This window comes from Canis lupus, chromosome 5 (genome assembly GCF_048164855.1).
Source record: "Canis lupus baileyi chromosome 5, mCanLup2.hap1, whole genome shotgun sequence".
Classification (NCBI taxonomy): Eukaryota; Metazoa; Chordata; class Mammalia; order Carnivora; family Canidae; genus Canis; species Canis lupus.
The window spans coordinates 61,654,178-61,678,166 of NC_132842.1; the positions used below are offsets into that span (position 1 = coordinate 61,654,178).

Consider the following 23,989-nt stretch of genomic DNA (forward strand, 5'->3'; position numbering starts at 1 on the left):
GTCCCTTCTGGCTCTGTCTGCTGGATTCCTGGGAACAGGCCGAGGGGCAAACCTTTGTAAATGTTAATCTCCTTATGCTTAAGATATCACACTAGCTTTGATGTTTGCAAACATGTTGACTCCTATCTTGGTTGAGGGTGTGTGGCCCAGACAGGCCAAATGCCTGTTTTGTCTTTCGTCTTCCTCCAGGAGGGTTCAGTGATAATATGTTCACCTCCAGCTGAAGTATGAAAAAGCCTCTCTTCAAAGCCAGGTTGGGGTGAGGGGTGGGCAAGATGCAGTGATGCTTGGGGCCACTACACCCTCATCCCCAGAAACCAAACTCAAGTTGAGTCATTGTCTCACCCAAGACCCATTGGAGTCAAGTAGATGACCCTGTCCATTATAAACTCCCGCTGATGTAGGAAGGAGGAAAAAAGGATGGGTTTAAAAAAAAAATCCATTCATATTTTTATAGTTAGAGTCGTGCTAGTCCTGCAACAAATCAAACCAAGAGTGTATAATGGCTCAAATACAATGGAAGTTTATTTTTGCCCGATGTCAAGTCCAAAATGGATGCTCCTGATTGGAGGTGGCCTTCCTCCAAGAGATGATTCAGGAATCCACATATTCATTGTCTTGAGGTTCTTTTATTTTCCTGCATGCTGTCCAAGGTTGTTGTGCTCATCTGCAACAAGCTGTGGAAGGAGAAAGAGAGGGAGGAGAAGGCACACCCACTTCTTCACAGCGAGCACCCGGAGGTATCACTTCCTATCAGATTCCGTTGCCAAGACTGAGTCATATGACTTCACCTAGAAGCCAGGCAGGAAGCCAGAGTTCCGGCTTGTCACTGACACCCACTGATGACCTACACTCAGGAAATGGGAGCGTGGGTCTTTGGTGGACAGTTCGCCTCTCTGCCACATACTTGGGTTGTAAGGAGACCCCTGGGATCTGGTTGAGTTAGAGTCAGGAGGTATAGACTTGAGCTTTCAGTCTGGCTGTCAGAGTCCTTTGGGGTGGATCATGTCATCTCTGAGTCTCAATTTCCTAATCTGGAAAGTGGGGATAATGCAGAAGGGAAGGGGGAAGGGACGACCATGTTACATACCATCAGACATTCTCCCTGCAGTTACCCACTCATTTTAGATATAATAGTATTTGAGGAAAAATGTGATGATGTCGACAATTTATATGGCTTCCAATGGAGGGGAAAAAATGGTTGAGAGAGCTAGTGATGCTGGACCTAGATTCCTGGATGATGACTAACAGCTAGAGCTGAACGTTGGAGAGGCATCACCACAAAGTATCATACCATCCCCACCACCACCCCTGTGTGGTCCACTTTACTCATTTACATGGCTCATCTTGTCCCTATCAGCAAGCAATTTTGAGACCCGTGAGCTATACCAGTGTCATATAGGTTAGTAATGATAATCCCTCTCAAGCTGGGGAATGTTTTACTCCCACTATTCTGCTTCCCAAGGAACTTAGGCATTAGCCAAGCCTCCTCCCCAGCTGCAGAAGCCTCGTGCATCAGCTTAAAGAACTGATCAGCTCTCTAAATTGCTTATCAACAATGAAGGTCGAGGTATAGAATGTTTTTTAATTGTTGATTTTTTAAGATCTTGGCAAGACCATTAATGTTATGAATATACCGCAGCACAAACTTCAGAGTCTTGTCAGTTTTCATAATGTAATGAATGGAGAAGGTTTGATTCAGATCCTTGTGAGTCCAATAATATGATTAGGAGGCTGGCCTGCTAGGAGGTTGGAGCACTAGGGGAAATGACTGGCTGATTGCTCTAATTGATTGGCACCAGTGGTGATGCCAGGGGCATGGCTTGGTTGGGGCAGGCTAGTTATCTTCTGCCAATGTCCACTTGGATATCCCCGGGAAGGCAGTAGATGAACAATCATGGAAACCTTTAAAAGTCTGTCGACAGAAGATAAGTTAAGAAATAGAATTATGTAAGACTGCTGGGCAGAGCAGGGCAGCAGTAGAAAAGAGAGAGAAAGAGGGAGGGAGAAGGCAGGAGAAGAAGAAGGAGGAGAAAGAGGGGAATGATTCTCCATCTATTATTTGGGACAGACTAAAAGATGCTGCTGTAACAAAAGAGCCAAAATCTCAATGGCTTGAATCAACAAAGGTTTATTTCTTGCTCACGGTCTGGATCCATCGAGGGTCAGCAGGGCTCTCTGCTCCACATTGTCCTCAGTCTGGGACCCAGGCTGATGGAGCCTCCACCATCTGGAACATTATTATGGGAGGGAAAGAGAGAGAGTGGTAAATCATGCAGTGGCTGTTAAAGAACCCCACCTGGAAGTGACACATACCACTTCTCTGTACATTTCACTGGCAAAGGAAGTCTTAGGCCATGCCCCACCCAGAATGACTGGAGAAGTACAATCCCACCACACACCCAGGAGAAAAATGGGAAGTCTGTGATCAATCGTCATATCTACCTCTCAGAGTTTGCAGGATTCTGGATCTGGAAAGGATCTATACTTGTTGGGACTCTTTGGGTTGCACTGAAGAAGAAACTACTTAGAAGGGAATTTATTAACTCCCTAAGCCCAAATCCAGCAGCAGATCTGTCAGTCTTCAGGCAAAGCTGAATCCAAGGATTCAAGGTCTCTAAGGGCTGCTCTCTTGCCATCTCTCAGCTCTGTTCCCTTCCATGTGGACTTCCTTCTCAGGTTCCCTAGTACCAGAGTGGAAGTCCAATGGGAAAAGACTGACTCCACCCCTCCCCCATTTTAATAAAAATCCTGAGCCTCAAAGTCATTGGACCAAATTAGGTCACATGTCCATTGCTGAACCAATTATTGTATCCAGGGCAAATGGAATGCTAGTCAGGCTTACATCCTAAGTCTAGAGTCGAATTAACTTCACAAAAATCTCATGGACCAAGGAAAGGGTAAGGGTGGATCTCCAGGGAATTTTAGGATGCTGGACCAGAATGGGTGTCCAAAAATATACACAAAGAAAACAATGCCCAACCACTACAGGATGCAGAGGGGCTCCCACTCAATGATTTTCCAAGTCTTGTTTTGTAGATATGCTTTAGGGATTGCCAGTGAAGGCTAGGATGGGGTTCCTGCACTCCTTAATCTCCTTTTCAATTAAAGTAGTTCTACTATGTTCCACAGAAAAATCTTTTTGGAACCAAAACGGGAGGTCCTCTGCTTTCAAAAAAAGAAAGAAAGAAAACATGCAAGCAGGGGGATTAAACACTACTGCTCTTTGATTCCTCCTCCTCATTTTACAAGAAATTGAAATTCAGAAAGATTAGTAGATTTCTCCTCATATCTCAGCCAGAATTGGTCGTATGGACACCTAGCTGCAAGGGATGCTGGGAAAGTAAGCATCTGGCAAAGGGGAATGAAATGATCACGAATGACCTAGACATAAATGGCATATCCCTTAAGGCTGGGCACATTGCCACCCCCAGCAATGTTGAAGTTCCTTCAGGAAAAAAGGAAGGAAATGGCTTTCACGGAGCTGTTGGCTATGGTGGTATGAGTCTGATCTCACTGAGAATTACTTCAGGCTATGGCTGGCCCTTATGCCTCTGTTTATTCCTCCATTGGTCTCTAAAATTTGCCTGCAATGATCTCCTTTACCCCTCCCCAAGGTCCTATGAGACAATGAATCATACACTGACTTTTAAAGTGTCACCCAAGGGTGGCCTGGCTGGCTCAGTCAGTAGAGTACATGGCTCTTGATCTTGGGGTCATAGTTCCAGCCCCACATCTGGGACAGAGTTTTTTTTTTTAAGATTTTATTTATTTATTCATGAGAGACACAGAGAGAGAGGCAGAGACACAGGCAGAGGGAGAAGCGGGCTTCCTGCGGGGAGCCTAATGTGGGACTCAATCCCAGGACCCCAGGATCATGCCCTGAGCCGAAGGCAGATGCTCAACCACTGAGCCACTCAGGCGTCCCAGAGTTTATTTTTTTAAAAATTTTTTTAAAAAGCCTGTGAATTGCATACCCAAGATCATGCAACTAGTAAATTTTGCTCATCCCTTACTATATGCCTTTAGCACAGAGATAGACAGAAGACTGAGGGAGGAGGGAGCTTTGAGCACAGTCCTTTTACCACATAGAGATTGACTCTACAGGGTGGGGGACAGAGTGAGAATGTTGGGCATGCCAGGCAGAGGGAACAGCGTGTGTGAAGGCCTGGAGGCCAAACAATACAGAACAATAGAAAACAGTTTTACATATTTAGAGCATAAATTCTGAAGGAGCATCATCTTATGGAGTTTGGGCCTTGCATGAGGCCAATAGAGAGCCATTAAATACTTCAGGTGGGGATTTATGTCATTACATATGCAGTCTATCTTCAGTGGGGAAAATCAACTAACTGCAGGAGCAGGACAAGAGCTGGGAGGCCATCAAGGTGGCAGGAGGTGACAGTGATCAGTGGCCTGGATCACAGTGATGGTGGCAGGAATGAAGGGGAAGTGTAGCCTCAAGAGAAAAATCAGAGGTGTGGAATCCACCAAATCTGAGTCCAGATTTGGTAACTGGAGGTGACAATTGGGAGAAGTTGGGAAAAGCTGAGACTGACTCATAGGTTTCTTTTTACTTTTTTTTTTTTTTAAAGATTCATTCATTTATTTGAGAGACAGAGAGAGAGCGGAGGGAGGAGCAGAGGGAGAGAATCTTCCAGCAGACGTCCTGGTGGGTGCAGAGCACAACGTGAGGCTCAATCCCATGATCCATGAGATCACGACCTAAGCTGAAACCAAGAGTCGGATGCTCAATCGACTGAGCCTCCCTGGTGCCCCCTGACTCATGAGTGTCTAGATGGTGATGCCCTTTACTGAGGTGGGGCCGGTGGGAGCGAAAGACGGAGGACAGGAACCCAGGCAGCCTGGCTCTGGAGCCTACACTCCTAGTCACAACGTGCTTAGGACTCAGGACTGGGCTTGGGGCATTAAGGGAACCCTGATCAACGTGAGAAACCTCCCTCACTGGATGTGGGTACACTGGACTTCCCAAGCCTTCATGCAGCCAGCTCTGGACCCTGTGTCCGAGCCACCCCAGGCCTTTGCTCCTCCATTCCATCCAAGATAGATACCTGTGTCCTCAGCTTTGCCCCAGGACAGACAACCAGGGTGCCTGATACACATCCTGATAGAACTCTAGTATGCGCTTTACTATTTCCTCAACCTGTGTTCCCAGAAAATCACTTGGATGCTCTCACCTCAATAACCCTGAAGCTAAGCCTCTACACCTGACACAGTATTTATAGCAAGGAGACAAACATAAATTATTTAAGCACTTGATAAACTCATCTTAAAAAAAATGTTGAAGAATCAATGCCCCCAAAGAGCTAAGTCAAATAAATAGTTTCAAAAAAAAAAAAAAAAGAGGAAGGACTGCCCTGCCAGATTTTGAGACTGTGCTGCAAAGCCATAATAGGACAAACGGTATAGTACTGACTTAAGACAAATAGACCGGGAGAGCTTAAAACCACATCTCCCTATTTATAGAAGCATACGTGCAAAGACAAAATGTCAGTTCAAAGGTCATGGAAGTGTGTGCTTTCTGGAATCATCTTGTTTCTGTCCTAATGTACAGGCACTGAGTATGTTATAGGCGGTGCTAAAATGAATGGCTTCCTAAAGCACTCCATGCACAGGCTCACACTTATTCCAACCAGACTTCTAGGACTCAGATAGTGTCATCACTACTTTACTGTGAGGAACTCAGGTTCTGAGAGGTTAAGATGCTTGCCCAGGTCACACAGCTAGTATGTGGCAGAGGTGGGATGCAGACTCAGCTTACTCTGACCCCAGAGCCAATGCTCTCTGCTGTCTCTTCCTCAGCAGCAGCCCCACACAGAGAGAAAGCAGTGTAGGCTGGAGCCCTTGAGAAAGCCTAGAAGCTCCCAGAAGCCCTTGAACTCAATCTCCAATCTCTGAAGCATGAGTGGCTTTAGGCAGGTGACTGGCATGGATTGTTCTGAGCCTAAGAATCCAGCCTGGAAAAAAGGCTTGGAGTGAGTGTTTAGCCAGTGGGACCACACAGCACAGGATACCCATGAGGGGTCTTGGGAGACAGGACCACATAGGAGAGAGGGGTCAGACTCATGAAGAGCCTCGACTGACAGAGAGGAATTGGAACTTTGAATCTTTTTGAAGTGCAGCTTTGATTTTGTCACTCTCCTGCTCTACAACCTTCTATAGCTCCCCTGGCTACTGTCTCCTAGTTAATAAGGGGAGAGTATGTAGATGCAAAGATGTGGGGGAAAGCCTGGAGACAGACCTATTAGACATCACAGTCCAAGAGGAAGAGGACAAGGTGTGCAGGGGAGGTGAGAAAGGAAGAACATGTGGTTTGGGGCAGGATTCTGTGAAAAGCCCCCACCCTTCTACCCCCACCAGCATCCTACTACTCTCACAAAATTAAGGGTCACTGCTTCCCTGAAGCATCAGATAACATTGCAAGGTTAGCAACAAGCAGGGACCTTATTATACTCACAGAAATGAGCCATGAAGAGCCAGAGAAATAGCTACTGCCTAAAGCAGCAAAGAATAGCCAACAACTCCCTCCTGTGCTCCTCTAGGCACAGAAAATAAGGGTCAGACATTCCCAGGGGTTCATATCTGGCACCAACTCAGGCAAGTAAATCTTTCAGGGCCTTGGTTTCTTCATCTGTAAAGAGTGCCCACCCTATAGGTTTGATGAGGTTCTACTGAGATCATGTACATAAAACCTTCCATATAATAACGGGCATATCCTAGGAGCTCAATAAGGTAGCTACTACTGTTGATAACCAAATAATTGTTTAAGCAACACACTAACCCTTGAACCATGTGATCAGCAGCTTTCGACAAAAGAATAGGTGTTAGAATTTTTAAATATCACATATTTTACAGCCCCCACCCTCACCCACTGTGAGGTGGAGGCAGGTGGGCTTTAGGACCAAAAAAATGTCAGAAGACAAATTCCACTCGATTCAATTCCAGAAGTTATAAATTGTCATTCTTCCCGCTATGGAGATTGCTAACTATAAATGGGTGGAGAGATAGATGGGCAGATAGTAAATCGTGAAAGCTGAACATGTGTTCTCTCTTTGAGGTACTGATTGCAGAAAGAAAGAAAGAGAAAGAAAAAGAAAGAAAGAAAGAAAGAAAGAAAGAAAGAAAGAAAGAAAGAAAGAAAGAAAGAAAGAAAGAAAGAAAGAGGAAGAAAAACCAGTTCCTCTTCCACAGGCCCCTTCTTGTGTGACAGAAGCCCACAGTGTCACCTCTAGGAGTTTCTCATTATTCAGCAGTTTTTGGAATGAGTGATTGATGTAATTAAAGTTATTGGTAAAGAAAGACTCAGTCACCAAGGAATAGATGAGTCAGCAGAAAGTTTAAGTAATGAAATAATGTTCCAAGGAGTGATTCTTAAAATAAGCTCCCCCCCTCCACCACCACCACTTAACTCTAGACATCTTAACCATTGCCGGTCAGCAAAAAGAACTGAAGTAGTTAAGACGTGGGGAAAACACCACGCGATTATAGAAATTCTCGGGTGAAGTCATTTCAACAAAAAGAAACCGTTGTATGGAGTCGTATTAGGAAAAGCATACATTTCTAGAGCATCAACCATGTGCTTTGGTGAGCTTTGCTCACGTTAGATCATTGAATCCTCACCTCTGTGGTGGATACCATAGGTATCCCTGCTTTTTGGATGAGGACACTGAATTTCAGAGACGTTAAGGAAATCTCCCGGGGCTGCACAGCGGGCAGTTGGCTCAGATGGGAACGGAAGCCAGGCAGGTGGGCGCTGGGGCCCACCTACCTGTTCAATCACCACAGCTCCTGGGCCTCTCTGTTTGGATTTCTCAGCCATTTAAACTGGTTCACTAATATACTCTGGAGAACAGAGTGCTGGCGGGATTTGAACTCATGTCAGGCTGACCCCAGAGCAGTTTCAAATTTCACATTTCTTTTTTTTTTTAAGATTTTATTTATTTATTTATGAGAGACACAGAGAGAGGCAGAGACATAGACAGAGGGAGAAGCAGCCAGTAGGGACCCCAATGTGGAACTCGATCCCAGGACCCCAGGATCACACCTGAGCTGAAGGCAGATGCTCAACCACGGAGCCACCTAGGCATACCCAAAATTCATATTTCTGCGGGAGAATACAAACCAGTGCATTGACTTAGGATCCATTCACTTGTTTTCATTTCTGCTACCATGTACTGGGCCCTGGACCCTGTGTTGGTTTCACAAAGGTGACTGGGGCAGGGAGACCATCAGGAGGATATAGGACAGTCCATATGACAGATGACAAAGGCCCAGACCAGAGCAGCGGAGAGGAGGCAGTTGAATGAGATCCCATAGGAGGATCTATGGGACCTGGGAAGTAAGGGCATATGGAGGAAAGAGGGGAGGCCCCACCAGGTGAGCAAGCTGTGCAGGAGGTCCTCACCTGGGAAGAGAAGAGGAGGAAGGGGCAAGATGTGATGAGGAGTATTGACTTCCAGTGACATTACATCCAGGGCCCAACAGTCCCCCACTTATTAACCATAAACAAGATTACTATGTGTCACCGTGGGTGGCTTCAGAAAAAGGAGAGTGGGTTGGGCACTTGCCACTTGTGAGCAGCTGGATAAAGAGGACATGCGGAGCAGCTAGGGGCAGGGAGCTCTCAAATTGGGGAGGTGGCATCTAGCTCCTCAAGCCCTTCACCTCCCCCCATACAACTTTGTTCAGAGTTGGAGGCCCAAGCCCCTTCTCCTTTTCCTAAAGAAGGAAAGAAGGTCCAGAGTCTTTTGTGGTGTGAAATGGTATATTGGTCTTGGCCATTTCTCCCCCAAGAATGGCCCACAGACAAGAAGGGGGCTGAGGCCTTGCAGATCCAAGGGGACAGAAAGAACAGCAGCTCAACAAGTTTGCAAAGATCCTCCCAGTTTGGTCCTGCCTTCTCCAAAACAGGTGTGGACATGGGCATGACAGTACAAGGGATTTATTAAGAAAGGAGCATGGGTGGGCAGCCCAGGTGGCTCAGCGGTTTAGCGCTGCCTTCAGCCCAGAGTGTGATCCTGGAGACCCGGGATCGAGTCCCGTGTCGGGCTCCCTGCATGGAGCCTGCTTCTCCCTCTACCTGTGTCTCTGCCTCTCTGTCTCTCTCTCCTCTCTGTGTATTCTCATGAATAAATAAAAATATTTTTTTAAAAAAAAGAAAGGATCATGGGGGGGCACCTGGGGGGCTCAGGGGTTAAGCACCTGCCTTTGGTGTGATCCTGGGGTCCTGGGATCAAGTCCCACATCGGGATTCCCACAGGAAGCCTGCTTCTCCCTCTGCCTATGTCTCTGCCTCTCTCTGTGTCTCTCTCTTTTTTTTTTTAAGTTTGTTTCTCTTTTGTTTTTCTCTGTGTCTCTCAATAAATAAATAAAACTGAAAGAGAGAGAGAGAAAGAAAAGAAAAGAAAAGAAAAGAAAAGAAAGAAAGAAAGAAAGAAAGAAAGAAAGAAAGAGAAAGAAAAAGAAAAAGAAAAGAAAAAAGAAAAGGAAAGGAAAGGAAAGGAAAGGAAAGGAAAGGAAAGAAAAGAAAAGAAAAGAAAAGAAAAGAAAAGAAAAGAAAAGAAAAGAAAAGAAAAGAAAAGAAAAAGAAGCATAGGGGAACCAAGGTGGGGATGGGGAGGCAGCCATCCCCAGCTCTGTCACCAAACAGCTTTGTCATCTTGAGCACCTTGAACAAGTCAGGGATCATCGTTCCCATATCTGTAAAACGAACAGTTCCTATTTTCCAAAATGTGTTAAGCACATCTCTGGGGCCACAGGACATGGTGCTAGGTAGGGCGAAGAGATGCTCACGTGGCCCGCATGCCTTTGAATTCAGCCTGCAAAGCAGGTAGGGAGCCCAATGCCAGAATGGGGAATGGGGTTGGGGAGACTTCTGGGAGCAACCAGAGACCCCCAGAGATGTGCTCACCTTCCAAGCCCAGGCCACCAAGAACCTCACTTCATGAATTTGCTTTTTATCATTGTCTTGTTTTGATGGAAAGTGATTGTCGCTTTTCAGTTACAGCAACGGTATAAATATTCCTTTCAAAATGATGGTGACAAAACTCAAAAACTCGAAGGATGTTATTATGTTAATAGTAGTTGCAATGAGGCTGGGACAGGGGTTTGGAGGATGGATGCCCAGAAGGTTTTGAAGAGCGCTTAGCGAAGCAAGGGCTCATTCCTTACAGACTCAGGTCCCATGGAGCCTTCTCAGACATTGCTTCTACATGGTCCAGGACCTGTCAGGTGTTTGCCAGATTCAAAGGGGGAAATTAAAAAGGAAAAAGAAAGTAAGGATGGAAAAAAAAATGTCTGGAGAGAAAAACAACCCCACCAACCAAAATAAACCAGGCCAGTGATTTTTCTACCGCACTCTTCATGAGAGCAGAGAGGTGGTGTTTATTCTAAATGAGTCCTTTGCTCCAAGCTGCCACTAATCCACGCTTTTCTGTGATCCAGGAAAGCTGGTCCTCAACAGCCAATGAAGATCTTTGCACGTATGAGTATTTGGAAAAAGAGCCACCTATTACCTCAGGGTTTGGATTTAGATGCTGGATACAAATAGAGGGCAAACAAAACTAACAAACAAATAAAAAAAAGAAAAAGGAAAAAAAAAAAACCATTGTGGTTTGGATCTAAAAAAAAAAAAGTCTCAGAAATGACAACTGTGTGGTAAGTCTGATGTCAAACCGAGTTAGCCGGGGAAGGTGTCTGGGATGCTCTGGAACGGTGAGGGTATTTGGAATCTAGGGCTAACAGATGTCTCACTCTGCTTAAAAGATGTCAAGATGCTGTTCCTAAGGGCCTGTGGGTTCCCTTGGGGACAAAGCCACTGATAGTTTTACAGAAAAAAAAATGCCCAAGCTGACGACCATATATTCAACACAAGGAGTCAAGAAAAGAATTGAAGGAGAAAAAACAAAAAAACAAAACCAGTCAAGCTGAGACATAAGGAAAGGAAGGAAGGAATTAAAAAATAAATACATGAAAGATTCACGATTCAGGGCCTTGCCCCCTACTCAAATCTTTGGTAGGAGTTGCTCTGTGAACCTCTGGGTAAAAAGAACATTGATTTTTGTTCTCATTATGTAGGATAATGGTGGGCAGGCAGACAGTCACTTCCAAAAGGAGGAGCAAGCAAATCTCCTCAGATAGCAATGACTTCTGGAAGAAAACCCTCCCTGGCAGGGACATCAGGCTCAGTCCCTAGTTGCTGCTGAGTGTCTGGGAGAGATGGCACATTCCTAGCCTTCCCCTCATCTGTACCTTGCACACGGAGTCCTGAGGAGGCAGCCGTCCTCCAGCAGCATTGGAGGAGGGCTAAGATGTTTCCCGGCCCAGCCTAAAAATATCTCCCTTGACAGCCTGTCACAGTGTCTGAGATTCCACCATTATAAATTCATTCCTCTCTGTTAAGGCGTTTTGTTTCCAGTTCTCTGTTAAAATACAGATATCCCCGAGAATTTAGCTTGGGTGAGGCACAGACGAGACACAGCCCAGGAGTTAGCGGGCCTAGATTCTCACTCAGTTCTGCCTGTAAGCTCACTGTGAGCTTGGGCGAGTCATTTTCTTTCTGGACTTCAGTTTCTCCACTGATAGAAAGAAAGAAAGAAAGAAAGAAAGAAAGAAAGAAAGAAAGAAAGAAAGAAAGAAAGAAAGAAAGAAAGAAGGAAGGAAAGGAAGGAAAGGAGGAAGGAAGGAAGGAAGGAAGGAAGGAAGGAAGGAAGGAAGGAAGGAAGGAAGGAAGGAAGGAAAGAAGGAAGGAAGGAAGGAAGGAAGGAAGGAAGGAAGGAAGGAAGGAAGGAAGGAAGGAAGGGAGGGAGGAAGGGAGGAAAAGGGCAAATGTTGTGGGCAGGGAGCTCTGAGATGTCTGATTCCCGGAAGGAGCATGACATGTTCGCTTTAGGGTTTGCCCTGGACTCTGTGCTCTTTGTCACTGGAGACCCAGCATGCCCATTTGGGCAGTTCTTTTGAGCTGAAGGGTTTGGAGGTCAGGTCAGACAGTGTCTTATTTTCTAATAATAATAATAATAATAATAATAATAATAATAATAATTTTTTAAAATACCTGTTCCTCTCTTATATTTGACATCTCAACAAATGGCATCTCCCAAGCCCCTTAGTGCTCAGGTCGAAACCCTTGGAGGCATCTAGAACTACCCCCTGCACCTCACCCCCCTCCCCACATTCAATCTATCAGCAAAGCCTGTTGACTCTACTTTCAAAATGCAGCCTAAATCTGATAACTGGGAGCAACCACCACTTCTCTGGCTACAACTGTGGTCCAAGACAGTGTTTTCTCTCCCTGGATTCTCCATCAGCCCCCTAACTGGGCCCTGCTTCTATCTTGTCCACCCAGAGTCTCAGCTCCTCATGTCTAAGAATGCCTTGAAGACATAAATTAGATCCCATCACTCCCCCCAGACCATCCCTCTCTTCCTTTCTCTCTCTCATCATTAAACCCAAAGATCCCACTAGTAACAATAAAGCCCCATATAACCTGGCTTTGCCTTGGCCTCATCATCTCCAACAAAGGTCCCCTTAGTGTTGCTCGAATCTCTTCCTACCTCAGGATCTTTGCACTTGCTATTCCTTCTGCCCAGAAATCATCCCCTCCAATATCTTCATGGCCTACTCCCCAACTTCTTTCAGGTGTCTACTCCAGGGCCACCTCTTAAGGAATGCTTTCCAGACTGCCCTGGCTAAAATGGCTAAAAGAGCACACCCCCTTCCATGTCCTTATCCTACTAAATTTTTCAGCCAATACCCATCACCCAGACATTATGAGAAGACATCATCACATTCATTTGTTCACTTTACATCTCCTCCTCCACAGTGTAAGCTCCAGAAGGGCAACCTTTGTTTTGTTCACCGTTGTAAAATCATACCTGGAATGGTGCACCTGGGATATCTTAGGTGCTCAGTTAGTAGATATGAGAGGAAGGGAACAGAACAGGTTAAGCAGAACTGCACTAACCTGGAGGCTAAATCTAAGGATTCCGTTGGAGGGATCAATGCCAAGGTCCTTCCTGCACTATTCCAGCAGGGTAGGATGTCCTGGGGAGTCAAAGGTAGAGTGGAGTGTCAGAAGAGGGAGGTGGGGCAGCATGGAGGATACAGGGTAGGCAGGGGAGGTAAAGCATCTCAGCTGAATTTATAAGTTTATGGGCTGCAAGTTCTTGATTGAGACCAGAGGAAGCTAAACAGCCATTGTGGACAAGTTCCAAAAGACAGGATCCTGCAGACAAAGGGTAGGTTGTCAGTGAACCACCAGGAGGACCAGCCTGAAATTGGTTCTACACCAAAGCAGGTTTTCTCAGGTCTGATCAGGTCACTCCTCTGTCTAACTGCCTTCTCAGGCTCCCAGTGTCCCCCATCAAGCCCCAGGGAGTGTAGCGAGGCCAGAGAAGGTGGGAGGAGGGAGAGTGCTAAGGAACATCAGCCATTATGTGGCAGGATCTCCCCAAAGCCTCAGTCTCCTGCCCTTCCCTCTTATCCCCAGGCCTTGGCTAGTGTCTCTCATGAAGTAAAGTCATAAGAGAGCATCACCCTAGTAACTATATTGAAGGACAAGTGGGTGCCTGCCACTCAATAGAATCCTCACAAAACCAGGGGAGGTACAGGCTTCATTTTACAGACGAGGCCACTGAGGTTCAGAGAGGTTATTCTGATGGTCCAAGACATACAACCTAGTAAGTTGCAGAGGTTAGGACTTAGCCACCAAAGCCCAAGCACCCAACCCCGTGAGCCATAACGTCTCTGAGCTGCAGCCCACGTCTCCATCCCGACACTGCCTGGGGTTCCCGGGTCACAGCAGTCCCAGTAATTGAGAGGCTGAGGCTGGAGAGGCTAGAGAGGCTGGAGAGGCTGCCTCCCGCTTTGGGCCTGCAGCCACAGGAGCCTGGCCTCCCCCCAGGCCTGAGCAGCCCGCCCGCAGGGGGCGATGATGGCTCGGCGGGAGTCGCCCTGAACGCGGGGTTGGCCAGCAGAAAGCAGCGAAGGGCAAGGAAAGCGCCGAGGGCCAGGGCCAGGTGCTAGGGAACCCCTTGCAGCGCTGAGCAACCCCACGTGGGGGGGCTGCACCCCAGCTGTGTTGAGCGCCGCCGCCAGGCCGCTGATGCGGTCGGGAGCTCTCCAGCCCTTGTTTGATGAGCAGCGGCCAATAAATTCATTAATCATCATTTTATGCCTCATCAAACCCCCTCCAAGCCCCTCCATGGGAGTTACACAAATTAGCCCCTGAAAAGACAGTAATTTCAGTATAGCGAGGTAAGTGCTTTCTGATGGGCTCCGCGCACAGAGCTCTCCTGACAAGCCAATCCATCAGCGCGTTGGGGTTGGGGCGCGGCCGGCCTCCCCTGCTCCAGCCCTCCCGGCCCTGGCCAGCCTAGCCTCCGCGGGCTACCTGGAGAGGGCCTCCGACTAGGGCACCCCGGCCGCGGCTCCTTTACAGCCGCACCGCAGGCTGGGTGTCCAGCCTCCTGTCCTCACGCACCCCCACCTCCTCCCCAGCCCTTCCCAACAGAAGAGAAATCTGGCGGTGGGGGAAATCCCAGGCCCCATTTAGGGAACGAACAGGGAGGGCGACGGAGGACTAGCGCTCAAGTTCTGAACTCCAGCCCCGGGGAGGGGAGAGCCAAGCAGCCCTTTCTCCTCCTAATGTCTAGATGTCCGGGTTCTGGGACCCCTTGAAATTACTGAAGATCTGTATGTATTGTGTGCGCCCTTTATGGGGCGGGGGTGGCAATCCATGGCATCCTGACAATTGGGAAAGAAATCCCAATCTTTCCAAAAGAGAGCCATCTGGGAACAGAGAAGGGGGTCCTTCTGTCTAAAGGGCGGCTCCACGGGACCCTGGTGGCGGAGGTGGGGGTGGGGCGTGCCTAGCCTTTTCTGTGGCCCCTGCGTCTTTCTCTCTGAGGCCGTCACCTGGGGTGAAAGACGACGCCTGGGGAAGAGAGTAAGAAAGGATTTTCTGTCGAATGGGCCGGGCCAGTTGGACTCCAGCCTGGAGAGCTGAGCATGACAGGAGAAAGGAAAGAGCCGGAGAAAATTGTGGTGAGGAGTAGGATATTTGCAAACACGAAGCCCGCCCGGCGCCTTCTCACTTTCTGGTCCTGGTGCCCAGAATGTCCCACGGGCACCCTACTCGGCGGGCAGGGGCCATGCAAACGGGGTCGAGCCTACCGGCCAGCGCACCGTGACCGGCCAGAGCCCCAGCGCCGAGCGACGCGCAGCTCCTTCATTAGCTTCCCCTCCGCGGCGCTGCATGCCTCGGAAAATAAGTTAGCAAACGGGGAGCCGTTTATCTCTTTTATCTTGGGGCCTGATCCAATTAAATAAGTGCACATTTACATTTGCATCCATCAGGCGGGAGCGCTGAGAGCCCGGGGTTTGCTCCGAGCAAATAAAAGCAGATTTCACTGGGAAAAGTGGCGTCTGGGCGCGCCGGGCTCGTCCGGGCGCCGGAAACGAGCGCAGCCAGGAGGGCCGCTTTAGGGACTCAGAACTGGGGCCTACGGCCAACAGGAGGCTAGAGACCCGCAAGGCCGGGAGAGGCAGGCCTGGGCAGGGGCTGCAGCCAGAGCTGCATCCCCGCCCCAGAGGCGATCCTCCGTTAGGCCACAACCTGGGCCCCGCCTTGTGCCCTGGACCCAAGTCACATTTAAACGAAAACGAAAAGGAGACTAACTCTGGCCAGGTCACCGAGGGAGACCCCTGAGGTGGGTCTAGGGACAGTCCTGCCGTTTTGGCCAGTTTGGAAGGAGGGCAGGTGGCAAGGTCTCAGTCAGGCCCGATTTTCCTATTCGATGGCCCGAGTGGAAAGAGATTCCAAGAACCAGGCCGAGGACGCGCCTCCGCTTTTCCCCCCAGTATCTCTGCAAGACGGGAAGACCAGTTGATACCAGCGGTTAGCGCTTCTGGAGGGGTGAAAGGGGACGCCCAGGTGTGCACCTCTTGCTTTGCAGCGCCCACCTCATTAAGACGCTTTCGAAATAGGAGGGTTTTAAGAATGCGCAGGTAGTTTTGTTTTCCCTTTTCCTGTGTCTGTACAACCCATAGACCAAAAGACGGAAACGGTTTTGGGGGGTGCGGTCTCGTGGTAGACCCCAGGCACCCGAAACCGCAGGTGAACCAAAACTGCGCGGGTTCCGGGACCCTGGCGTGGCGAGGCCCGCAGAAGCGGAAGCGCGCACCTGAAGCGGAGCGGAGCACCGGCCCCACCCGCACACTTGCTCCAGCCGCAGCCGTAGGCATATTTCTCAATTGCCTGCTGCCTGGTTTCCGAGCCCGTGGCCAAACCGTGGCGGGAATCGGTAGGGTTAAAACTATTCTAGTCGCGGGCCCCGCTTTCCAAATCGTCAGTGCTGTCTGGGTCGTGGGACCCGAGACGCAGCGGGTGCGGCTGGCGGGACAGCTTCGGGGGTGCAGAACTAAGATCCCGCTGAGGGGTGGGGGGCAAGGCCAGGTCTTGCCTAAACTCCTCCTCTCTTCCAACCGCGTGGCGCCCGGGGACCAGTAGGCGGCGCCCTTCCTAAACAGCATCCGCGTCCCGCTCCCTCTTGGGAGCGCAATCACATTCCTTTCACTTTGGGCGCTTTGCAAAGCGCTATTGCTTGTCTCTGCCCGAGGTGGCGGCTGGTCGTGGGGGACAGGTGGGCCGGGAGGCACGATCGGTTCTAAAACTGCACGTGCGGACCCTCCCCCGCAACCCTCCAGGCTCCCAGAGCTGCGCACCTCTAGCAAAAGGAGAGGCCCCGAAGGGTTTGTAAACCAGGCCGCGATGCAGGCCCCGCACCCAGGCCAGGGAACCACACTGCGGGCCCCAGCACCCCGAGCCAAGGAGCGGGAGGTGCCGCAGGAATGTCCCCTTTCTGTAGCTCCTCCTCGGTGCCCGCTGAGGCGCCCTCGGGGATTGACTAGGGTTGTTGGCTCTTCACCCCCAAATCCCATGAACTGATTCGGCCCCGCAAAGAGAGGAAAGGGAAGGGAAGGGAACGGACCCAGCAGGTTCTGGTTCGGCGCTGCCTCAGGGGGATGACCCTATAGACCCCACGCAGTGACCCCGCTGCCCCTGCTGCCTGGGATTCAGCCCTCCTGGTCCCTAACTGCCCAGCTAAGCGCTCCTCCGGGGGCCGGAACCAGCACAGCCCAGCGCAGGTGGCAAACGCCCGCGCAACCCCGGCACCCAGGTGTCAGGCACTGCCTCGCGCAGCTTCCGCGCCCCAGTCCAAGCCTGCGAACCAGCCCCGACCCCACTGCACGCCACAAGTTTGCCCCCAGCGCCTCTCAGACGCTGCGCCTTCCAGACGCCCCGAGACGCGGCCGGGCGGGGCTCCAGGAGGCACTCGGGGTCGTAAAGACGCGAAACTACTTCTAGGATTAAGCGCGGGAGACATCTCCGAACTATCCAAACCCCGAACTGCCCGGCAGGCTCCCCCTAACTGGGAAGTCTCTAGACACCAGAAAAACCACTGGCCACGAAACCCAGCTCTGCAAGGGGCAAACCCCACACTTAATGGGAGGTTTGCATGCAAGATGAAGCACGTAAAGAAGCCCGTAGACACTGCAGAGGCCAAGGGCAGGAGGGATGCGGGCCAGGGGCAGGGACTCGGGCTCCAGCCTTCGCGCCCCAGCCGGTCTCGCTCTTCTGGCGGGGGAGGCTCCTCGCGCCGCCCCTCGTTGGGGAGAAACGCCGGGGGCCCCCGGGTGCGGGGTCCCGTTCCCAGGCAGCCCCGTGGGCATTCGGCTCCCGGCCCCGAGCCTCGGCGCTCCGCCTGGGGAGGCCCGCGCCGCGCTATTTGCATATTCCCGGGAACACAGGGAGGCCTGCAATTTTCTTTTTAAAATCATTAGGCAGGGTTTAGGGCCAGCGCTTCCAAAACCCCGCAGAGTTGATGTCGTCCTTAAACCCTCTCTTAAGAGAAGGGGACTGGCCTATTCTTCTGACTTTTTTAGAAGAGAAGGTGACTCCTGGGGCTGCATATTCAACTGGGGGTGGGGGCGAGGGGGTGGAAAGCTGATTGTGAACGAGGCAGTCGGCGGGGTGGGTGGAGGGGGCCGGGGCGCGGGGGTAGGGGGGTTGGTGGGTGGAGGGCAAGTCATCTCTGGAATTCAATTGTTAAAAAAAAAAATCATTTATAATTAAAGGGACAAAATAAAATACGATCGTCTCATGCATATTTAATCATTCGCACTTCCAGCTTTGAAACCATTTTTCCCTGCGTGAATTTTCTCACTCATTTAAACTCTTAAGTCGACTGTTGTTCGCAAAAACATCTGGACAATGCAGTTTTCAAACTTGTTTAAATTCGAACAAGCTAATGGAACCCCGTCGCAGGTTACAAAAAAAAAAAAAAAAAAGAAAAAAAGCAAAAGTTAAACCTCCGGTGAAAGTTTGGGGTGTGTTTAAAAAACAAGTAGGGTTGAAGTAATCTTGAATAGAAATGCAAATATGTGCATTCCGATTTAGCCTAATTAAACTAGTGTTATGTGCAAACACATTCTCTCTACACTCGGGCTTTGGGTTTAATAGAGCAAATTAATTCCCCTCGATGGAGTATGTTTTTGCTGTAAACCCTCCCCTCCCCCGACCACCGAAAATTTCCCACGAAGTAAAACACGTCCGCGGGTCCATCTCTCCGGCGCAAAATGGAGACGCGAACCCCGACAGTACAGGCGGGCCTCGGGCACCGGGCGGTGTCTCTTCCTCTTTTGGGGTTGAGACTCATCCTGATTTTTCATTTTGAAATGAACCATGCGGGATTTAAACGGGGCGGGGGCGGGGGCGGGGGCGGGGGCGGGGGGGAACCTCAGAAATACTTTAGCTACTTGGACTCTCGACTCCGAGAGGGGAAAAGTGCTAACGCGACGACAAGCCAGATCGAGTTCACAACAGCCTCATTATCTAAGGCCAATGTCCTCGAACTTTTTAAAAGCCACTTGTCCAAAAAAGGGGCCGGTGCGTGGAGCGGGGGCTGGGGGCGCCCCGCGGGCGGCTGGGGGCTCCCCTCACCGCCCCCAAGCGACTGTGGCGCGCCCTCCCCCACTTCCGCCCACTCTCTCCAATCTCCGACTCTGCAAAGTGTAGGCTTGTAATTCAGGACAAGTGTGACACCTACCTGTGAAAGGGGGGAACCGTCCCCTAGCCGGTCCCGCGGCCCCAGCCTCGCTGCGGCGCGGGGATCTGCGGGGCCGCCTACCACCCGCACTGTCGCGGCTGGAACATCTACTAATTTAATCAAATCCAGCGAAGAGATCAATGCCCAATTTTGAAGGGGTAGGGAAAAGAGTGACTTGGGAAAGCCTCCTCCTTGGCATCCCCTAACGCTCCCCGCCCGCATTAGCCCACAGCACCTTTGAAATAGTAATAAGGGCTAAATCCGGCATAAAATCGAACTCATTAGCAAAGTTCACCAGCTGATTGCTTTGCATAAAACACGACACTGATTGGAAGTAATTAGGTTAAGCGATGGAGCTCGGGTGGTGCGCGTCTCGAGCAGGCTTTGCCATCTCTTCTCCCTTCTGGGCACACACTTGGGTCTCTCTCCTCCTTCCTCCAGGGTCCAATCTCCCCCAAGCAGCCCCCCATCAGTGATCCAAATCTGCATTCCCGGCAGGGCTGGGGTCCCCGGGGCTTGCCGCCTAATTATGGTTTCCCCTTGGCACACTGAGGTTGCTCTGCGGAACCTTTCATTCCCCACTTCGAGAAAAAAAAAAAAAAAAAAAAGTTGCAGTTTCCACCTTTTGTCCAAGGCGATGGACAGTTTATTGAGGCTTCTAAAAAGTAATGAGTGGCTCTGATTATGTTAAAATCTCTTTTAATTAAATATTTTGCATTTTACAAAGGCGGCTGCAGTTTCCTTTACTTTTTAAATCTAAGAGTATAACCTGTTTCCTTTCTGTAATAATACTTTAGCTCATACCCAGCAAAAAATCAATAGGTGTAAAAAAATTAAATTAAACTTGTATTTTTAAACTATGAAACAGTTTGGGGGAACACAAATGTATATATTTATATTACAAAAAAAAACATTAAATGCCTGTACAGGTGTCTTAATTTCATAATTTACTTCAAAGATATTGAATTATCAATTTAAATACAAAAATGCTACATTAAATATACAGAATAAGATTTAATACAAATCCTTTTTTAATTTTTTTTTTCTTTTCGGTTGGTTAAGACATTTTTGCGTGGGGAGGGGAGATGTTTACATGTGTATGTCATCCATCTCCGTGAACTATAAACTTTTTAATAGGAGGGGTAGTTTTGTTTCTCTCTCTTGTTGATGGAAAAATAACTGCCAAGGCCATGTTTTTTTTTTTTTTTTTTTTTTTTAATAAATTAGGAAAGTCCGGGACCGACGCAGCCCGCGTTAAATGTCGGACATACCTTTCTTCAATTCATAGGGAGAGTCTTTGCACAGGTCTAGTTGAGACTGGCTCCGCAACATTTTCGGGTCTTTAGCCAAAGCGTCCGCTCGGTTCAACACGGTCTGGTTTAATCCATTGAAATGCGAGCCCGGACCGGTTGTGGGGCCCGGCCCTGGCCCTGGGTGGCCGTGAAGGTGTCCAAAGGAGCCATAGTTCGTGTAGCCGGGATAGAAGGGCGCCGTGTAGTAGAGAGGCCGGGACAGCACCGTCCCGCCTGGAAAGGGACACTGCGCCGAGGGCGAGCGCGCTGGCGCCGGGGCCGGCGATGCGCGGCTGCCTCCCAGGGCCTGCCCCGCCACCGGCCCGGGGCACGGTGGGCAGGGAGAGCCTTCGCTCCCGCCGCCCCCGTCCTTGACCTTGTCCGAGGATGTGGCGATCTCTGCCAGAGACCACAGTTTGGGCTTGGCGAGCACCGCCTGTGGCGGCGGCGGTGGCGGAGAGTGTATGACCGAGGGCCCGCCGGGACCGGGGGGCAGCTCGCCCGCGGCTGGGTGCGGGCCCGGAGCCGGCGCGCCCGAGGGGTAGTGAGGGGCCGGGTCCTCGGCCAGCCGCGCTGCCGCCGGCCCGGCCGGGGAGGGCCCGCCGGCGCGGGGGGGCCCGGGCAGCGCGTCCAGACGGCCCTCGGATGGCGGCTCCTTAAAATCCGAGTCGCTGAGGCTGCCCTCCGTCTCCTTGCCGGCGGGGGTGGGCGGCCCCTGCAGCCGTTCGCAGCCCGCAGCCGCCTTCTGCTCCGCTCCTCCTGCGGGCGAAACCCCAGGCCGTCAGGGGCGCGGGGGCTGCGCGCGGCGGGGCCCGGGTCCCCGCCCGCAGAGGCGGAGAAGAGCCTCGCCCCCAACCTCCGGGACCCCGCTTTCCCTTCTAGCTCCCGCTCCAACACACCCTCTCCCGGGCCCACCAACCTGCTTCGGGGCCCTCGGAGTCGCCCTTGCCCTCGGGCTTCTGGGGCTCGTCCTCGTCGTTCTTCTCCAGATCGATGTTCTCCTCCTCCTCCTCGTCCTCGCTGCGGTTCCGCGGCGTCCACGTCATCTTGTTCTCCTTCTTGAGGCGCCGGCGCGCGTTGGCGAACCAGGTGGACACCTGGGTGAGGGTCATCTTGGTGATGATGGCCAGCATGATCTTCTCGCCCTTGGTGGGGTAGGGGTTCTTGCGGTGCTCGTTCAGCCAGGCCTTGAGCGTGGCGGTGGCGTCTCGCGTGGCGTTCTTTCGGTACGCGGGGTCCCCGTAGGGATAGGAGCCCAGGGGCGCCGCGTATGGGTGGTACCCCAGGGAGCCGGCCATGCCCGGTGTATGGTCGTAGGGCGAGCCCTGCAAGGAACAGGCAGAGAGAAGGTGAGCGTGGGCCGTGGTCCCCAGAACCACCCAGACGACCAGGGGCACACTTGCCCTGCGCCCAGGGGTCCGCGAGCCGCGAGGCCCAAACGCCGGCTTCCCCAGGGGTAGGGCTGGCGGGCTCAGACCCGGGGCAACTCCTCCTCCTCCTCCTCCTCCTCCTCCTCCTCCGCAGGCAGCGGGGGCGCCAACTCCTGACTCCGGTCCTTCCGGGGCGCCTGACGCCGTCCCGGCCTCGGCGACACCCTGCAGGGCCAGTCCGCCCCCCAAGCGCGGATCCGGCCACCGCGGCCAGGCCCTCCGCCCAGACAGAGGCCTGGGCAGCGGCAGCGACTCGGCACTTCGCGCCCTGATGGCTGCGCGGCAGGCGCCGAGGAGGGAGGGCGAGAGGAGTCAGGGCATTCTTCGCCTCTCAGAGAAAGGCAAAGGAAAAGCTAAGCCTTGCGCGGGCACTCCCACCCCTCCAAAAATGTTACCCCAAACCGAAGCCACAGCGCTTTTCCAGAAAGTGCACCCGGCCGAAAAATCCCGGATGCACCGCAGCTCGGCCGACTTTTCAGAAATTTAATACCTCCAAATCGGATTGCGAAGATAGGATTACGGATTTGCAACATTTTGGAGGACTAATTAAAGGCGAGGCCAAACACATTTACATAGACTTAGCACGCTTCTGCTCGGATTTCTGGTCCATTTCTTTGGAACTACTTTCCCAAAATGGCAAAACCCGAAATAAAATAAAATACAATACAATAAAATACAATGAGATTTGCAGGGCGGCCCGGGGCTCCGGTTCGAACCGAACGCTGCTCTTCAATTGCAGCGACCTCTCCCCCAAAAGCCCTGTCAGCTCAGCGCCCCAAGCAGGACGCGCGGCTCCGCTCTCCGAGCAACTCCAGAGCCCGAGGCCCGGGCGAAGCCGAGCGAGACGGTCGCCCAAGTTTGCAGGGGCCGCGAAGCTCGGCGGGGGCGGTCCGCGGTGGCGCCGCGGCCCGTGTCCTCCGCGGCCCCCGCCCGCCCGCCCGCCCGCCCGGCGCGGCCCCAGCTGCCCTCGCCCGCCGCGGCTCCCAGCTCACTCACCACGTACGACGAGAAGGCGGCGGCGGCGGCTGCCGCGGGGTCGGCCCCGTACTGGAGGTGCGAGTTGTAGCCCGGCGAGGGCGCCGTGAAGGCGGTGGAGCCGGCGTAGGGCGAGAACGCGGAGCCCGACGACGAGCGGCCGAGCTCATCCGTGCGGGGCCCCGAGATGACGCTGGTGCTGTACGCCGGGCACGAGTAGAGCGCCAGCGAGGCGGACGGCTGGTACAAGTAGCCCTGCGGGTAGGACATGGCCACACACGGGCATGGGGCGCGCCGCGCCGCGGCCGCCAACGAGCCGGGCGGCGCCCTGCGAGGGCGAGCGCGCGGGCACCTGGCCTCCGGCTGCCCCCGGCTGCCGCTTGTCGGGCCCCGGCTCCCGGGCTCCGGCCCGCGGCGCCTCCTCGCTGGCTTCCCGCGCGCCTCCGGCGGCGACTGCCGAGCCCGCTCCTCCGCGCGCCTCGCTCGCCCCGGTTGGGTTTGCCCCCCCTCCCCTGCTGCTTTCTCTTTTTCCCCCTCGCTCTTTGCACTGGGGGGCTCTGCTTTTGGCTTCGCAAAGGTCCTGCCAAGATGCTAAGTTGGAAATTGAGGATTCTGACGCCTTGTGCGCGCCCGAAGCTCCTCCTTCCCGGGGTGTAGTCGGTGGGAGGACTGGCAGGAACCTCTGGGCGGCCGCAGCCAACCCGGCCGCCAGGCGCGCCTCGCCCTCTCCCTCTTCCTCCCCGGCTCCCTCTCCCGCTCGCTGGCGCTCCCCTCGCCCCTCCCTCGCGCCCGCCTCTCCTCCGCGGCCCTCCTCTCCACCCTCCTTTTTTTCTCCCCCCTCCTCTCCCGGGTCTCTCTCCCTCTCTTCTCTCTTTCTCAGACTCTCGAGCGCCGGCCCCAGGATGACAATCACATCCCAGGCGCGCCGATCTTTTCCAACTTTCCTTCCCAGCTAAGTCGGGGTGGAGCGGCGGATCCGACGCGAGGCGGGCCCTGGTGGCGGGTCCGGTCGCTCCGAGGCACAAAGGCGACGAGGCGGCTGACTGGGCGCCCGCGAGCGCTCCGCTCTGTGCCGGCCGCAGGAAACCGCGCAATTAGCGGACGTCTTGCTCCGCGAGAGGCTGGGCTCCCAGGCGGACCGCCGCCTACCTGCCCCCGGCTTCTC

The 23,989-nt window shown here is 52.2% G+C and overlaps 1 protein-coding gene across 4 annotated transcripts; it reads right to left on the reverse strand.

Annotated features, from left to right (window-relative positions):
• Positions 1-1,019: 1,019 nt before the first annotated feature.
• On the reverse strand, positions 1,020-23,590 carry IRX5 (iroquois homeobox 5). Of its 4 annotated transcripts, none has more exons than XM_072827041.1 (5): positions 22,846-23,590; positions 21,339-21,744; positions 20,399-21,178; positions 2,147-2,230; positions 1,020-1,034 (listed from the first exon to the last, which is right to left on the reverse strand). In XM_072827041.1, exons 1-4 carry the CDS (start codon positions 23,092-23,094, stop codon positions 2,166-2,168), a joined length of 1,500 nt encoding a protein of 499 aa, XP_072683142.1. In that variant the 5' UTR covers positions 23,095-23,590; the 3' UTR covers positions 1,020-1,034; positions 2,147-2,165. The 4 variants fall into 4 exon arrangements, 3 of the variants coding, with proteins under 3 accessions (XP_072683142.1, XP_072683141.1, XP_072683143.1); XR_012031445.1 differs by lacking the exon at positions 1,020-1,034 and adding an exon at positions 12,983-13,062 and having other exon boundaries at positions 2,116-2,230; positions 22,846-23,589; XM_072827040.1 differs by lacking the exon at positions 1,020-1,034 and having other exon boundaries at positions 2,116-2,230.
• Positions 23,591-23,989: the final 399 nt, after the last annotated feature.

Coding starts and splice junctions, on each gene's coding strand:
- IRX5 (XM_072827041.1), bottom strand. CDS start 23,094: ATGTCCTACCCGCAGGGCTACTTGTACCAGCCGTCCGCCTCGCTGGCG. Junction 21,745..22,845: donor CCGCCTTCTCGTCGTACGTG/GTGAGTGAGCTG, acceptor TGTTCCTTGCAG/GGCTCGCCCTACGACCATAC. Junction 2,231..20,398: donor TCCCTATGAATTGAAGAAAG/GTATGTCCGACA, acceptor ATAATGTTCCAG/ATGGTGGAGGCTCCATCAGC.